Source organism: Polypterus senegalus, chromosome 3 (genome assembly GCF_016835505.1).
Source record: "Polypterus senegalus isolate Bchr_013 chromosome 3, ASM1683550v1, whole genome shotgun sequence".
Taxonomy (NCBI): Eukaryota; Metazoa; Chordata; class Cladistia; order Polypteriformes; family Polypteridae; genus Polypterus; species Polypterus senegalus.
Window position 1 is genome coordinate 149,396,707 of NC_053156.1, and position 19,351 is coordinate 149,416,057.

At 36.0% G+C, this 19,351-nt stretch overlaps 1 protein-coding gene across 1 annotated transcript in view; it reads right to left on the bottom strand.

The window, feature by feature from the left end:
* LOC120526611 (interphotoreceptor matrix proteoglycan 1) overlaps positions 1-9,143 on the bottom strand; it is a 176,037-nt gene extending 166,894 nt beyond the window's left edge. Inside the window, exon 1 of the mRNA XM_039749774.1 lies at positions 8,871-9,143. Within this exon, the coding sequence (XP_039605708.1) occupies positions 8,871-8,934 (64 nt within the window). The 5' untranslated portion in view covers positions 8,935-9,143. The remainder of the gene's footprint in view (positions 1-8,870) is intronic.
* Positions 9,144-19,351: the final 10,208 nt, after the last annotated feature.

Genomic DNA, 19,351 nt, shown 5'->3' on the forward strand with positions numbered 1-19,351 from the left:
TTCATTTTAACTACATCAGTAGATATTGGGGGAAAAAATCCAAATGTAAAACAACTCATCAATAAAGCAACTCTAATGCAGTAATTTTTTTTTTGTAGTCAGGTATTTAAAATAGATAATGGAAGTGCCTATTCTTAATAATATTAATAATGAAGATTGAATTTGGATTTGGGAAGCACACGACACATATACAGTGAATTCCAAATAGCATTGTTTAAAAAGACAAAATCTAATCAATAAATAGTAGAAAATGATATATTGGCAGAGGTGTTTAGTAAAGATACGTAAAATGATAAGAACAAACCATCAGTGCAGATCAATGACAAAAAGTTGACTTTTTTTGTATTTTCACTTTATAGTTTCTTTGCTATATGCATTTATTCATTTATGGAAGCCAGTTAATCCAGTTCTGGGATTTACTCCAAAAGCACTGAGGATAAGGTAGGCGCCACGCTCTTTACACTCACCTCCATTCATTGTTAGCAATTAGACCAACACACGCATCTTTGACGTGTGCTAGAGAAGCGAGCACAGTCACTGGAAGACATGCAAACTTCACACTGACAGGTGGAGATAATAACTTCTTTTTTTTTATAATACCTACCTTACTAGGTGGAGTGGTGACTCTGAGGCTAGGGATCTGCACTGGCAATAGGAAGGTTGCAAATTTGAATCCCATAAATGCCAAAGGCAACTCTACTTCCTTGGGCCCTTGAGAAAAGCCCTTAACCTGCAATTGCTCCGTCCTGGGTATGACGTTAATCTGCATCCAGCCCTGCAAGTAGGTCCTCCAGCCTGCAGGGAAAAACCTGGAAGTTGGTGGGAGAACTGGCACTCCAGCCACCATTAAAAACCTCAAATCCATCAGTGTGGTGCTGAGGTGTCACCCGTTGCATGGCTGCACTCGGGTCCTAATCTGATCCTGAGTTGGTTTGTCGTGTGTGGGTGCAGCAATGCGCGATATCAGAGCATGCTCCTAACCTCTCTCTCCTCTAAGTTACTGGGACAAATGCAGAAGAGATATGCTGCCCATATTCTTAGAACCTATTTAAAATAATGCTTTTGAAGAATGGCCTAAAATAATACCTGCAGTATTTGTTTTATGGATGACTTTAAACAGTGCAGTCAGTAGATGCCAACAGTTACGTGCTTATCATCCCAACTAAAGATTTTAAGTTTCATGTAAACAATTACAGTGGAACCTTGGTTCATGACCATAATTCGTTGCAAAACTCGTAAACCAATTTGGTCGTGAACTGAAGTAATTTCCCCCATAGGATTGTATGTAAGTACAATTAATCCATTCCAGACAGTACGAACTGTATGTAAATATATTTTTCTTAAAGATTTTTAAGCACACATATAGTTAAGTATACCATAGAATGCACAGCGTAATAGTAAACTAAATGTAAAAACATTGAATAACACTGAGAAAACCTTGAACAACAGAGAAAACTAACACTGCAAGAGTTCGCGCTATAGCACTACGAACTGCTTGCTAAAAACACTTTTTTTAATGAGTTTTAAGCACAGGGAAAAAATTTACATTTGAAAAACCGTAATTTAATAAACCACCAAGAAAAGTAACATTGCAGCAATGCACGCTACGAACTGATCGCTGTAAACAGAAGTGTAGTAGAGGTTAAAATGCAATAGAAAAAATCTTCATTAAATACACCGAGCTTAAAACAATGCTCGGATCTGTCTCTTTAAAAACAAGCCTTATGCCTCCATCCGTCTTTCTCGCTTGCACACGCTTGTGTGTCTGTCTCTCTCGCTCGTGTGTGTGTGCGTGTGTCTCTCTGTCTCTCTCTCTCTCGTGTGTGTGTCTCTCTGGCGCCTGTGTGTGTATCTCTCTCGCGTGTATGCGTGTGTGTGTGTGCGTGTGTGTCGCGCTCTCTGTCTCTCTCGCTCGTTGCACAGGGAATGCACAGGGAGAGACTGAACACGTGTGGAAATCATCGGCGCGCACAAACCAAAAGGGAAACTGGCTTGTTCGTATACCAAGTGTGTGGTCGTGAATAGATGCAAAAGTCTGGCAAACTTTTTGGCCGTAAACCAATTTGTACGTGTTCCGAAACGTTTGTGAACCGAGGGTCCACTGTACATTTATTGCATGTGCCTCACCTTACAGTTCACATACACATTTTTCTAAAGAAGTAAACTTTAAAGGTAAAAGAAATATTTGTACAAATTTTAGTAATGGGGGGCCATCAGTTAATTCATTCTCTAACATGTGTTTCTGGGATCAAGAGTTTATTCATGAAAAAATTTTGTGAAGTGAAAAATCACCTCATTTAGAATGTTAATCGTTTATATTCCATAGGTGATAACACACACCGTGCAGTGTTAGTTAAAACTAAATTGCCTCATTCCAGAGAAGTGAGATAGAAGCCCAATTTGAAAACTTCATTGATCAACAATTCATACAGTTTTACTTTATTTTTTATAAAAACCACTTGAATTTGACCATCTTAGCTGGTGAAATCAGTCTGTTCTCAGGGACACAACACCAATGCAAAACAGTTAATATAATACTGCTAGATAGATGACGTTCCAACAAATTCATGCTATCAAACACACATATCAAAGTAAATAATACAGAAGGCAACATTTTTAAAGAATACAATCTACAGACCTGCTTCATAAACGCTTAACTTCATTTACATGTATTATGCTTTTGAAAACTCAGTAAGCACTAAATTGTGAGGCTGCATTTGTAAAAGAGGCCCTTGACATGTTTTAAAGTGGGTCTTGAAGCATTTTTCATTTTGGAGATAAAAAGCCCTGTTTAAATAAAAATGCAATATTTCTGGTTTCTCTGTGCATTTTTTTATAACATTGATTCCTACTTCTGGCTTGATTGAAGATGTACTATGCAGTCCTCATGTAACTTCAGTCTGAAGTATTGTAAACTCTGTTGTATGCTACTCTATAAACCAAAATTAGAACAAAACAATGCTTACTGAAAACAGAGCATGATAGCTAATTTGTACTTAAGTAGATCTAATACAAAATTCCAAGAATGTAATTAGTTTTTAATATGCTGAGTTTAGCTGTGTTCATATTTCTATAAACAGACGGCATTAGTTTAAAATAGTTGGTGTGCATTTTTATTCAGCAGATGAAAATCATTTCTGTCTGTATGATCCACTGCATCCTCAAAAACACCAATCAAAAGATCTCCTTATCCTTGTCGTGAAGGTAAGGTATCAGATTTACTAGTATTTAAATTGCAAACTAAATGTTTAACATGCATCAAATACATGTTAATGCAGATAGAGCTACATAATTAGTGACTGATCTAATATAGTGGAAATGCAAAATAATGTCAAGTTTCTCTGTATACAGTACAAGGTTTTATGGTGTAGTGATGGTTTTACCCTGATGGATGAATGCAATACTAGTTACATGGGCCACTAAAATGTTTTTTTTTGTTTTTTTTTCTCTAAGTTTGCTTTTGTGTTTGTCCTGTGATTGAGCTTTGTACATGGTGTGTCATCCCAGGGGACTGATAAGCTCCCCTGGGTTGACTGTGCTGTGGTTGTGTTGTGTGGTTGGTTGTTGCCCCAAACAAACTTAATCTCTGTTACAGTAATACTGTAGTAGATGTGCTTAAGATCTGAAGTGAGATGGCTAAGCATGGAGATCAGAATGCACAGTTGAAAATGTTCACTAACAGATGGTGTGGTCAGGCAGAAAGAATATCACTCTACCAATATACACAGTACAAACAAAATGTTAATAGAGATAATTGTGTAGATATTTGAGTGTCCTGATTTTGTCCTGAATTTGATTTCCTACTATTTTTGTAATTATGAAGTAGTCAAACGTCTTTTAAAAGTCAAACGGTATAAGGATTGATCTGTTACAAAGGAACCTATATCACAACAGAATGTGCGGCACAGATTTGCGTATTGACACTTGTTGTGGTGGTTTTTTATTATTTAGTATTGTATAGTATAGAATAAAATGAAATTTAAACTGTTAAGGAAATAAATGTAAATAAAAATTGGAAATTGATTGAATGTAGCTTTCTTCCTTATTTCCTTTAAGTCCTTATTTCAATATGGTTAAAGTGCATAAAAACAGAGCTGTTACCCTCTCATTTTATCTGCATACCATCATCGTCCCATTTGTTAATTAGTATATTTAAACATGGCATACAGGTCCGCTGAAAAATGCTTACCCGATTCTAGAAATTCCTCCTACCTTTAACATAAAATTAATTGCACAGTACACCTAAAATGAAAACATTTTGCATTAGTTGAACATGAAGCTGCCCACATTACCACAAATCTAATCCTTTAACAAATAACGCATTAATCAGAATGAATTAGTGTACTTACAGAGCATAAACAGCACGCTTTTGTTTAGTCTGGTAATGGAAGACAGTAGAAATTAGAGGACTCCAGCTGTTGTACCGGCAAAAATTCATTCGCATTTAAAAAAAACAAAAAACTATTTTTCACCTCTTTCAAACTTACTATGGCATTAACATAATATATTGAATGAGGACAATGCATACTAACATGAAAAACAGATATGATTATAATCACAGAACAGTCATTCATAAAACCTTGTAGTTATAGAATTTAACTACCGTTATCATCTCTGTGGTTCTCTAAGAAGCATATAATGTATAATAAAATTATGTCAGCAAGGATTCAGTATGTATGCAATAGTATTCTTTACCTATAGAACAATTCTCTAACACCACATCAGCTTGCTCAGACCTGCTTTCACTTAACTGACCTAGGCTCTGTACAATACTTGTAATTTCTGCCATTTAATGTTCTGGACATGGTAACAGAACAAGAATCCCCTTACCTGTGTACGTGCTGCAATCATTCAGTCACCAGCCTTTAATGGTAAATTAATTATTTCAAAAATTTTAAAATTTTAGACATAATTAAAGGATTGCTGTCACTCGGTCATTTTCTCACCTATTTAGTCCTGAACAGGGTCGCTGGGGGGGTTGGGTGCTGGAGACTATCAGGACACCAGTCCATCACAGACTGAACACACACACATACACACACAGCCCAACCGCACACATGGGCCCATTTAGAACCAACAACCTACATGTTTTTGGACTGAAACTGTAGCACATGGAGGAAACTCATGCAGACACGGGGAGAACATGTAAACTCCACGCAGGAAGGAACCGGGATGCAGACCTTGGTCTCTTTACTGCAAAGCAGCAGCACTACAGCTGCACCACTATGCCACCCAGGGTTGCAGTGCACTGCTAAATGAATATGCAATGTAACAAATAATTCATTTTAGTAAGATGCCACATAATAAGTAAAAATCCACGTAGAATGTGTATAGGTTAATCACTGGTATAATTAAGATTCATATCAGACACCAAATGGCTGCACCATAAATACATTTTTCTTCCAGCCACACTATGCCTCTTTCACTTCTTTATAAATAAACTTGTTGCTTAATTAAGTCTCTCATTTCTACCTTCCTGCAGGCCAGTGGCCTACTCATCACCATTGCTTTGCTTTTATATTTCACATAAATGTGCATGGATGGCTTTAATTCATTTATTGTATCTGACTGATTGCTAGTGGCTCTGGCTAAGTCTGCTGAAATAACTGGTGGGAAAGTGGTTGCTCCTGTAGAGCAGACACAGGTACACAACAAATATCAAAACACAATCATTTCATACATTGTATCACTATTCAAAGTAATAAAGATTGCAAGTAGCTTGATAATACTGATAACAAGCTCTTCTCTTTATGACCATAATGCATTCCTGAAAAACCCCTTGGAAGACAACCACTCGTAATTCAAAAATGTAATCATTATTCATTTCAATGGGAAAAAAAGAATGCTTTCTTGAGTTCCAAAATTGACAATTTTTCCTAAAATCAGACCAAATTCTATTAGAATTTACATATTAACTTTAAAAGTTAATTGTAGTTATCAGAACACACTCTAATGCATAACATTTCCTCTTCATTGACGACTCAATAATACCTCTGTTTACTCAGTCCCATTAAGCTTATTCATATAGCTACTATAATAAATAGCATACATTAACATTTTCGAACAAAGCAAATATATGATGCTATATTTTGTGTGCACAGTATTTGTACATTGATTTTAAAACAACAACAACAAAACAGTAACTGTACAATAAGGCTAGAGAAAAAAACATCAATATCACACTCAATGAACAAACTGAAATTAAACAGAAGAGGTGGAAATGACGACAGCATTACTGCTGTAGGCTAGTTGGTGATTGTGTTGGTGAGTGAGAGGGCGATGGCTTTGGGAAAGATGAAGAGTTCCTTAAACTCAGTTTCTGGATCATCCACATCTTACGTTTCTTTCTCTTGAAGGATAAGAGAGGGAAGAATGTTGAAAGTGAGGACACTGATGTAGCAGCACCCACGTGGAGCAGAAGGGAGAACAGCAGGAAGATTAGATATAGAAAAGAGATGAGATACTGATCTGCTTAGCTTATCGTACCTTCCTTTTTTACAAACTGCCTTTACGCTCTCAGTAGAAAATGGCACATTGATTCTTGTAACTGAGAAGAAGATGCCTCATAACACAAAAACTAACTGGAACAACTAGTAAACACAAAAACTTGCATCTCAAAGAATATCTGTAATATGAAGTATAAACTTTGGCATCTGTGGATTACCAGAAGTTAAGATTATATGATAAATAACCAGTATGTAACGTTTATCATGTAATTGTAAGGGCAGAGATAATTTTGTCATTTATTACTAAAACGATGTGTTTACATAGATTTTTGTAGACACGGAACACACATGATATGCATGTGTTCCAAATAATATATTTCCCCTGTAAAACTTCACTCCAACAAAATTAAGGCTTGAATTGGGAGAACTTCTTGCCCTTTCTGCGGCAGGTTGGAGGATGGCATAGCAGGCCGCTTACTGCTTGGGCTTATCAAGACATTTACAAGACAAAAGACACTGACAAAGCGGTGCAAAGGGATTTAAGGTGTGCCGGAATTATGAGTTTTTTTGTAGGCTTTGGTAATTCTAGTGTTAAATCATTTGTCACATGTTAAACACAGTTTTGTGTGATTTATGTATGTATTTTTTAAATGCTATACAAGAAGATTACTAATTTAAAATAAAAAAACATCCTCCAGACATCCGAAAGTTTCAGCAACTTATTGTTGAGCAGGAGAATGAGTTTTTTTTACCACGAAATAGAAGCTTTTGGAACACAAGCACATTAGAGAAGTACAAATATAATAAAGGACAGGAGACCATTCAGTTCATCAAGCTCATTTGGTTTACCAATGGCTAAGATATCTAAGAAGATGGCTGAGAAAGATATTCTTCTTTGGCCACTTTCTAGTGCTGCTAAGAATGAAAAAACATAAAAATCTGATAAACCAGATTAGAGCATTCAGTCTGTTAGGCTTCTTTTTTAGCTAATGGTAGGGTGTCTAAGGATGAAGATGTTTAAAAAGCCAATTACACCATATCAGTCAAATGCACCTATGCTAGGATATCATTGAAAGGGAGATTACAGCTGTTTCTGTGTTAATTATTCCTATTTCTGTACAATTTTAATCAACACAATAAAATGGAGCAGAAATAGGAAAGGAAAAACTATACTTTAATTAGTAGTTTATAGTACAGTTGCAGTCCATCTAAGAAACTGGTAGACAGTATAAGTGAAGCAAATACCAAAATATTTCCTCCTACATTAAAGTCTTTATAACAGAACCCAGTTTCTTCCAATTAGAGATATTTGAGAAGAAGGTCCGCCTAGATACTGGCTCACTTTTTTAGGCACATTGTGTTCACCCTCAAATTTCAACACTGCCTGTTCAGCATTTTATTTTGTTCACTGAGCTCAGTCTCAAAGGTTTGCTAAATGGTTTGTATAAACCTTTACATAATAACAGAAAGAAATACATAGCACCATAGCCTGAATTGTTGCTAGGATGGGTACACTAATATACCAGTTTTTGTCTACTGACCATGTGATTTGCTTCAAACAATATTATGAGTCTTTATGCTGCAAAACACTATTTAATGGCTGAACTGAGTTTAATGGAGCCTGTCAGTAACCTCTCTGCCAGGAATAGTATACAAAAGCCTGCCAAGGTACTGAACCCCTTTCACTAATTCGGTCTAATTCTGGTGTGCAACCAACTGCTAATCACTGTTGAATGAATCTTTATCTAATGGCTGCTGAAACTCATCAGCTGGGTGTATTCACTATTGTCTATGTCTTTTAATTTACACATACATAAAGTGACATGTACCGTATTGTCTACAAAACCAAAAAAGAAACCTTAATGATTTATTGGCAATTAAGTACAATTTGCATTATATGAAACATTTAAAGTACCTTATTTAAATATGAAAAAACAATATTGAAGTCATACTTAAGTATTGTATTTTGTACTGTTTTGTAACAGTGTACACAATGTTAAAGTATAATACTTAGTGAAGCTAGCTACTGTTGCATGTTTTAATTATGATTAGCTTTCTATTTTTGCCTTATACATGTAACTGAATAAGAGCATCAACTATAAACCTCACATGCTTATCAACATTATATCATTAAAATATGTATTTTTGAAAATCTTATTAGTTTGAAAAATATAGTCACTGCAAAACATTGTCATAGAATTTATATAAAATGATATATTTATATTGTACGGTACATTTTTAGACTAAAACTACTGTTAACTTTATGAAGACTGGAAAAGCATGACACTGCCCAAAATCTTCTGGCATTAACATTATGGCATTGTTTCACAATTTTTAAAGTTAAAACTAACAATGACATCATTCCTGAAAGTTAAAGCTTATATGAGTAATTTTCATTTATCAAGTCATATTTTTAAAACTTACCTCTGCTTCCATAAAGATGAGTAAAGAAAAAGATGACAAAAAGTAGTCCAATTTTAAAAAGCATGGTTATGCACATTTTTTTCTTAATGAAATCCTTTAATAGTGGTAGTTTAATCTTGCTGTTACCAATTCCAAAAACACGTTTCAAATATTATGGAACTCTTCAGATTTATTATATATTTTACAGAAGAGCAAACCACTGTAGGTTACAGAGATCAGTTAAGCCGCTGTGTAGTAATGAACTGAAGAATTAGGTAGGGGCAGAAGAAGTGACTTTACTGACAAAGTTAAAAAAGCACTGTTTGTTTCTGGAATGATCTGTTTATCTGCTGCTCAGACATAATCCTACTTACTACTGGATGGACTGCCTTCATCTTGTTAGTGTCCTTATGGAGTGGCATCTGTTAGGCTTATTGGCAGCTTCCTCTTAGGCTTTGGTAAAAACACGAGACTGTTTTACTAGAAGGATGGGCAGGGAAGAGTTTTTTTTTTTTTTTCCCCAAGCCATTCACAACAAAATAGATTGTGATGTCTTCAGGAAAATGACCTTTTGACAGTGTATTTTATGAACTTCCATATTGGGTTTTGTTAGCAAAGTAACCTGATGAATTGTAACCTAGTGGATGTAGTACATATCTTGGTAAAGAAATAATAAATATTAAATGAATTATAAATTCTAAAATAAATTCTTCAGTAAAGGGTAAATCATTATAGCCATATAATCTGCAATATATATAGCTCCCTCCCCACTGTTTTATCTTTTTTTGCAAACAGCTATTTAGAAATGAGCTGCCATATTTTTATTTGTGGCCTAATTTTAATACATAATAACAGTTAGCATTATAAAATATAATTGCTGTTTCACATCACGACTATGAAGGTTGTAATTCACCTTTTTCAACTCCATTCTGTACAGATGCTCCATAACATAATTTCAGTGCTGTGTATGTAGGTGGAAGGTTGCGAAATATGATGCAGTTCTTAAATATTTTATTTCAGTAAGAGCTGTGCACACTAGGGGGGCATCTCTAAACCCGGACCACAGCTTTACCAGCACAAGTGTGGGTTTAACAACTGAGTGCACACACCAAAGTGTCTATCTATCTATCTATCTATCTATCTATCTATCTATCTATCTATCTATCTATCTATCTATCTATCTATCTATCTATCTATCTATCTTGCACAGTTACCTTCTTTTCCAATGCAGCTGGCAACAACATAATTATAACTGCAATATAGTACTATACACTTCTCCTTAACTCTTCTCTTTCATTCCAGATGAGTTCAACTCCATTCCTGACTTGAGACTGGGATTTCTTCTTTTTACCAGTATTGCATCTGGTAAGCAGTTCTGGGTCAGGCAGAACCATTAATGTGAGGGGGAGCATCCTTTCAGTGGAACCCAAGGACTCCTACAGGGTTATCCACTGGAACTACCACTTTCATGCAGCTCTTTGGGTGTCAAAATGTAAGCTACATTAGAGGGATGCTTGCACACAGCATGCTTGAGGAACATATTGCCCCAGGAGACATCCTCCAACTGTTCTTTCTTTAAACTTGCCTCCTGAATGGGAAAGTGAATACCAAGCATCTCCGACATGGATACCTCTGCATCTCTTCCATCACACTTCATAAGTACTTATAATTATAATTTCTTTTATTTTTTAAGTTTTAGCATCATCAATAAAAAGTTTTGCATATTAGCCCAGAATTGATAAGTACATCCAGCATGGTGTATGTGCAGTTTAGAAATTTGAACTACATTATAATGTGAAGACTAAAATGCAGTGAATTCAGAGATCTCCTTTTAATATAACTATTCAGATCCTTAATTAGTTAGTTTAAAGCAGTCCCTTTGGCAGCATTTTTGGCTTAGAGTCTCTTTTAGTAAGTCCCTCACACTTTGCTCACCTGAATTTAAGCATTTTATCCCATTCTTCCTGGCAGATCCTCTCAAGCTCTATTATATTGGATGGGGGTGTTTGTTAACTGCCATTTTCAGATTCCTCCACAGATGGTCTATGAGGATTAAGTCTGGGCTTTGGCTGGGCCACACAAGGACAATCAGAGACTTGTCCCAGAGCCACTCTTGCCTTGTCCTGACTGTATGCCTTTGGATCATTGTCATGCTAAAATGGGTGCAGTCTGGGGTCACTTGCACTCCAAATCAGTTTTTCTTCAAGGACCTCCCTCTATTTGGCTGCATTCATCCTTCCCTCATTTCTGACCAATCTCCCTGTCCTTTCCACTGAGAAGCACCCCATGCTTCGCCATAGGGATTAAATTAAGCAGGTAATGAACAATGGCTGGTCTTTTCCTGCCAAAGTGATTAGAGTTCTGCCCAAAGAGTATAAGTTTTGTTTCATCAGACCAAGAAAATCATTTTCTTCATGCTCTTACTCTCTATGTGGGCTGTCATGTGCCTTTTACTGTTTGGCTTCCATCTAGCCATCCTACCATAAATACCTGCTTGACAGAGTGCTACTGAGATGGTTGTCTTTCCTACATGTTTATTCCATCGCAACAGAGCACATCTGAAGCTGTGTTAGAATGACCATTAGGTTCTTGTCATTTCCCTGACCGAGGCCCTTCTTGCAAGGTTGCTCTGTTTGGCCTTACGGCTATGATAAGGAAGAGTCCTGGTGATTCTAAACTTCTTCCATTTTACTTTTATTGAGGCCACTTTTATATTGGGAACACTCAAAGCTTGCCCTTATCTATGCCTCACCACAATTTGATTGTGGAGGTCTGCAGAGAGTTCCTTGGACTTCATGACTTGGTTTTTGTCCTGACATGTAGTGTGGATTCTGGGACCTTAGATACACAGGTGTGTGCTTTCCAAACTCTGTCCAATCAGTTCATTTTGTCACAGGTGAACTGCAGTCAAATTCACAACACATCTTAAGGATAACTAAAGCAAACAACATGCACCTGACCACAATTTAGAGTGTCACAACAAAGTTACAGAAGGTGAAGAGATCTGAATGCTTTCTTAATCTATACTAATAAAAGGCAAAGCCCTCACTCACTCACTCACTCACTCACTCACTCACTTACTCACTCATCACTAATTCTCCAACTTCCCGTGTAGGTAGAAGGCTGAAATTTGGCAGGCTCATTCCTTACAGCTTACTTACAAAAGTTGGGCAGGTTTCATTTCGAAATTCTACGCCTAATGGTCATAACTGGAAGGTATTTCTCTCCATTAACTGTAATGGAGTTGAGCTGGAAGGGCGGAGTTTCGTGTGACATCATCACGCCTCCCACGTAATCACGTGAACTGATTGTCAACGCAGTGCGTAGAAAACCAGGAAGACCTGCAAAAAGCGCTTAAGAAAACATGCATTATATAATTGAGAACGCAGCGAAAAACAATAAGAAGCGAGCGAGTGACATATACTACCATATTCATGAGTGTTGCTGCCTCGGAAAGAAAGCAAGGTGTAAACCTAAACTTTAAATTAAGTTCATAGACAGGCTACGCTGGCGTTTCACATGCCCACAGGTAATGCGGGATACAAGTTTAATGAGAGGACGCAGGATATAAGCGAGTTTTGATCACTTTGTAACTAAGTTAAAATTGTAGGTGAAGGGGTGTGCTTATGCAAATTCCGAGAGACTGTGTTTGTGGGGATTGACAGTTAAAGGCGGTGGGGAGTCACGTCATCATCTCCCTCCCATTCATCTAATTTCGGTCTGAGCTGAGCTCCGCGGCTAATGCCGTCTTTCGAAGCAACTTTGTCAGACTGCCACCAAATACTCACAGAAAAATCCACAAGTTAATACACACGCTGTCTCTATAGAGTTTCTCCACACTGAATCCTCCAGGCACTACTTACAAAAGGTCACATTGACAATCATGTTACGTTATTTTTAAAATCTTTCCTTTTCTTAGCACAAGCACAGCTGAGAAGCTTCGATGCATGTGCTCCATAACGCGTTAAAAAATAATGCATTTAATCACACTTTGCATTACAAGCAAAGGGAGCTTTTGTCAATCCATGATTTCCTGGTACTGTACACCGATTACATTGATCAGCGCATCCCGATTCATTTTACCCTCGCACCACCTTAGTTTGAGAAGAAGTCTGAAAAAATATGAGGTTAACACAGAAAAACATCACCAATTCAAGCTTTATGAATAATCGATTCGCCATCAATAATTGTTTTGGTAAAGCCATCTTCCTTCCATTTTATAATTTTTCCGCCAATAGCCATGATTAAATAAATGGTAAATAAAGTAAGAGCAAAGCGAGGGTGACTTATTTAGGCAGGCATATATATGACAGCAACACTCATGACAATGTCAATCATGTTACGTTATTATTAAAATGTTTCCTTTTCTTTTTCATTACTTCTTTAACACACTACTTCTCCGCTGAGGCGGGATTTTGCTATATATATAATATATGAATGACCTCCAAAGAGCGCTGAGACTTTTGATATCATGAACGTGTCTGCAAAACTGGGGTCTCCTGCCCAGCAAAAGTCGAGCAGCCAGCGCGTGCATAGCTGTGCCGGCCTTTGAGACGCTGACTGCGCTTCTGCCTTAAGTCAAAGTGAGCATTTTTAATTTTTTTCATCCTCCCCCTGCGCTATAGCCCAGACAAGTGCAAACACGGGACCCCTTTTCTACACCACGGAAAAATAATATTAAGGCGATTCACACTTTCTTTTGCACGTATACGATTATGAGGTCCTCACCTCGGATTATGAAACACGCACAGGAGTGGAGGCCTGACAGTGCCATCACAGCCGATTAATGGCGGGGACGTCTCACCAGTCTACACACAGGCGATCATAACGTCAGCGAACACATCTCTCTACACTATATAAAAGAAAAAGGCAACTTTCCTTTCTTTACACCTTTTTTCCTTTTATCCCAAACCAAAGCCTTTCTCCCTTAACACTGCAGAGGACACAAAACTAATTTTCTTTAAATGCCGGTAAGGCACATTACCACAGGCACAAATTTGAACGTTCACATAGAAAATGTCATTTCTATACCACAGCCGTCGTGTAGCGCCTTTCAAAGGGATCAACTACCGAGAGATGATCCATATACATTTTAGCTGCTGTTAGTTACTTACCTGTTGTGTTACACAGTCTTTAAAATGTAGTTTACCTGAAACCACTCCAGTAGTGCTCAATGTACCTGTACTTCTTAAAACGTTAATGTTTTACTGTTTAATAACTTATAGACTATATTTTATTATTTTTCCCTTGCACTCAGTGACCAAAGCTATACACACACATAGACACATACAAACATACACACAAGTATATGTATGTGTATATATATATAAACACACACACACACCCCTATCTACATTATATATATATATATATATACATACATACACACACACGCACACACACACACACATATATAATTTGTGTGTGTGTATGTATGTATGTATGTGTATATATGATGTAGATAGGTATGTATATATATATATGTGTATATGTAGATATGAAGATATGTATGTGTATATATATGTATGTATGTGTGTGTGTGTGTGTGTTTGTGTGTGTGTGTATATATATATATGACAGCAGCAATCCAAGCTGTGAGAAAACACTAAAAAGGAGGCATGTCAGACGTTGTGGTACATTTTCTGATGCAGCTAGACGAAAAAAACTTTGTGACGCTGCCGCCAAATACACAAAACAATTACTTTGACAATCATGTTACATTATTTTTAAAATGTTTCCTTTTCTTTTCATAACTTCTTTAACACATGACATCGCTGCAAGCTGGTATTTTGCTATATATATATATATCACAGCGACACTCATAACAGTGACAAAACAATTACATTGACAATCATGTTACGTTATTTTCAAAATGTTTCCTTTTCTTTCTCTTTCTTTCTTTAACACACTACTTCTCCGCTGCCATATATATATATAGATAGATAGATAGATAGATAGATAGATAGAGATATATATATATAGATAGATATGAAAACAACATATATATATATATAGATATATATATATATAGATAGATATGAGAACAACATATATATATATATATATAGATAGATAGATAGATAGATAGATAGATAGATAGATAGATATGAGAACAACACTCATATCAATGACAAAACAATTACATTAACAATCAAGTTACGTTGTTTTTCAAATTTTTCCTTTTCTTTTTCGTACCTTCTTTAACACACTACTTCTCCGCTGCGAAGCGCGGGTATTCTGCTAGTTGAGCTATAAGAGAAAGTCATTATTAACTCATGTGAACCATTAACAACTGTATGAATTAGTTTAACTGTTGAAAACTATTAGAAAATCGATTGTGAAAATCAAAATATTGTCATTTTGTTGATTAATAAAGATAGCAACACTGAAAATAAAAAGTAAATATTCTGGGAACCATATCAATCCTGACAAAAGACTTTCGAAATAGCATCTAGTCAATTTGGAGATATCTCGGATGTGTTTTAAGATATCTCAAAATTACCTCTATGCCTCTTCTACCATTTAGTATTTCTGAAGTAACTTTAGGTGAAAATTGATTGTCTACATGTTTTCAAAATTATATTAAAATTTTAAAAGAACTTATTTATGAATACAGAATCTTTGAATGCTAGTAATAAGTGGTAGCCAAGTAGTGGCACTTTGTATACATACATATGAGCTCTGTCCAATGATACTGTGCATGATCACCATTTCATTTCAGTTTTTGTTTAATAATTTGTTTATTATGTTAATATTATTTTATTGACTTCATTTAATGGGTACCTCCATTTTGTGTATCTGTTTACATAGGCTCTGCCATTTTGTGTTTTTAATTTTCACAGGTGTTATCATTTTGTGTGTCTATCTGCCGTGATACTATGTGGTTGCTAGGTGTGTAATGTAAGTATATGCTTCATATTGAAAGTTAAAGATTCATCATTTCTGAGGCAATGAAACCTCAGCCATAAGAATTCAGAGGTCTTGTCAGATCCCATGTGGCCTCCCATTAAATGTGAAATTACCATAGTAACGTTTTACAAACTGATTATTGTGAGCACATTTCATCTTCTTAACTTCTTACCCAATACAATAAGTGGTAGTTAACTGATACTACAGCATTTAGAGTAAACTTCAGTGATTTTAACTATTATTAGGGTGGTAAATTCCTAATTTTTATGAGAATAGATGGATTCATGAAGTGCATTTCATCTTTTGTCACTGCAATTCTATTATGGGTAAAGTTTCAAATGCCCTGAATTTCAATGTGTCATATGTAGTGATGAACACATTGAATTTCCAGAGAAACTCAGTATTTCACTTCACAAAAAAATCAGGGAAATAGATTGTGATTTGCTTACAGAAAAAGTTATGGCATTTATACAAGAGGAAAGCTGCTAAGTTCCTTTCTGGAAGTATTTAAGTGTATTGATTCTGCATGGGTCTGCTTCTCTTTTAGCTATAGGGAGTAATGTTCTCTGTTTTCTACCACAAGCAATACCTTTAAAACCCCAAATATTCCATTTATGAGGTTTGTATTTTACAATTGTGAAATTAATTTTAGCATAGGTTTCATGAAACTACAAAACCTGCCTGTTTCACTCAGTACTTAGGCTCATGCATCCATCAGTTGTGCCCTGTAGGTGACATTGTTGTATAGTTTAGGCTCACACTGTATAACCATCTCTTTTGGATTTGCATGGCCCAGCTAAGCATGTACAATGCATCTTTTTTGTGACTTTGAGTTTGTCCTGTAGCCAATTTTTCACAGATCCCTCTTTGTTTTAAAGCAGCTTGGGAAAGTACAGGAGGTTAGGAACACCTCTTCTAATCCCTGGCCAGTCCTGATCACTGCACAAGTGAGCATAAGGAAATGCCATCATCCATTAATGCTGCTTTATAACCCTACAATTAAGAGTTCCAGTGTTCTAAACAAATGGCTACTAACTTTGGCAGTATTACTATCTGGGTCAATAAAGGATTTTACACCAGAACAACACATTCATACTATGCGTTGTTAAGCTAAACATTGACAAAGGGAACACAGTACTGCCTGCCATAGCTGTTCTAGGAATAGTATAGGACTACAAATACCGGGGTTCTATTGGAGTTATATACCCCATTTTTCAAACAATATGATAAGCAAAAAAAATCTGAATTAAGAGGCTTAAAAGAGCCTGCACTTATGGCACACTCAATTTTCTTCTTGCACCATTTAAAAAGATGAAGCTGTCCATCACAGTTAATCAGGATGGGAGCATCATACTATACCACATGTCCTGTTCTCATAGTTACAGTTATTATAGTTTGTCACAAGAGTGAGTCACAGACATCATGAAGTTTTGGGGCAGCCACCTGTGTATTGTTCCATGGCTGCAAAATTGAGTTAAATTGAACAGAGATGTTCACAAATTCGAGTCCAAAAAACGCCAGTAAAGGAAATTACTTCATCTGGGTCGGAACCAGAAGTGACAGGGCTGGAACTGGAAGTGACGTCGTCATCATCAGGCCTGGGACCAGAAGTGACTTCATCACCGCCGATGTGACAGGAAAGTAAAGTCATTAGGACCTGAATTGATGTCATCAGTGGCGCCGGTACCCTGTGGGATTTCCCATGGATGGTCTACAACACATTGTTCTGGTGTGGAATTGCTATCATTTAGGCCCTTCAGCTGTCTCCCAATCGCATGTGTGTGAGAAGTTATTGCCAGCAGATACCATTAGGAATTCCACCTGTTTATAATTTTGCTGTCTATTCATTTACACTATACAGAACATGAACAAGCTAAGCATGTCCATAAGAAGAAGCTTTTTAATCCTTTGATTGACCAAAAGCCAAAGTGTACAGCTTCCCTAAAAAAATCTAAAAAAGACTTCAATGTCCTAAGTAATAGACATTTTTTTTTATTATTACCAGGTAGAAAAGTCAGTTCAAAGGAGTCATTTCTTTAGGAAAGAGATTAAAAATTTAGGGTAAACCAGAATGTCTGTTATTAAATAGTCAGAGCTCATTTATCCAAAATAAGCATGAGGATGCTGAGCATCAAAGTATGACCAGAAAGCAAAAATTGCAATTGTAATTATATATAGAACAAACAGTATGTTGCTATCTTTCATAATGCTGTTATGATAAAATCGCATGCCCTGCCCAGATCACACACTCTACTATGTGACTGGCAATGGAGGCTGTTACTATAAACAAAATGGCCGCCACCATGGAACTAATGCAGAAAATGGTGGTGCCAATGGGAAAAATATACCAAAATAGAGCTAAATTAATACTATGAAAATAGTGAACAAATTATACCAACTGAAACCAACAACTTTCATAATAAACATAATAATGCAAAAATGTGCTTCAGAGTTCAATAACACAAATTTTTCTACAATGTACCATAAAGGGGCAGATTCATACAACTCACAAAGTCTAGGTTATACCCCAAACAGGAAATGGTATCAGTATTATTTAGAAAGAGTCTAGGCAAAGGTTAACAATTTTATAGTGTAGTCTAATGCACTCCAATTTAATTTAACACACTAGCAATAAGTAAATGTAACAACGGAATACACTTTTCATTTTAAATCTTTTATGTTTGGAGAAAAGTGAATAGATCTATAATTGCTTGATAAAAACTGTATATGTAACAGAAGTAATAAAGAATAACTGTAGATAAATTTAAGAGATATTCTTATTAAATGCAACACTGAGGCTATTATCACTTTGTAAAGGAAAACAACAAAATGCAACTAAATTAGAGGATACAGATACGGTATTCAAAATAACCATAACAATAGCTTATGGATAATGTTAAAGATAAAAGGGGAGCAAAAGGTTACATAATATGTAAGACGAATGTAAGTTTGTATCTGTACCTACTCATATAAAGGCTAAAAAAATCAGGGTTATGCAAAATCTGGATTAAGTAATACAATGGGATTTTGGTCTCAACATTGCCTGCCTTTTAGGGTGTGATATACTTTACATTTTACAATTACACTTTCAGCTGTCAGTCCTTGATAAATATCTAGCTGGTTGAGTGCACAAAAGCTTATATATTTCAAAGGTCTTACATATTTTCAAAGGTCCAAATGAACAATGCTAACGATAAAATATAAGTAAAGACAGTATGTGTCCATGTGATGGAGTCAGGAATTAATAACTTGTGTCAATTGTTTGGCAGTGCTGCTCAGTGTGAGTAATCTTACTGAATATAAATAAATTCAACAGACAGAATATGTATAAGTCAGAGATCACACAGATGGTGGAGAAAGTGAGCTTATGGTTATTACATGCTAACTGCAGCTGGAGAAGTGCAGTTACCCATCAGGTGTGTAGCACAACAATAATGAATACCAAGTGATATTCACAAAAATTATTTTCTGAAGATTAAGATAAGCAGAGAGTCATAATACTATCAATAATTCTGTAAAAGTTGCAGTATGTCCAGTGGAGTGAATGTATGCATGATGAAGACTTTGATGTCATATTAGTTAACATAATTTAA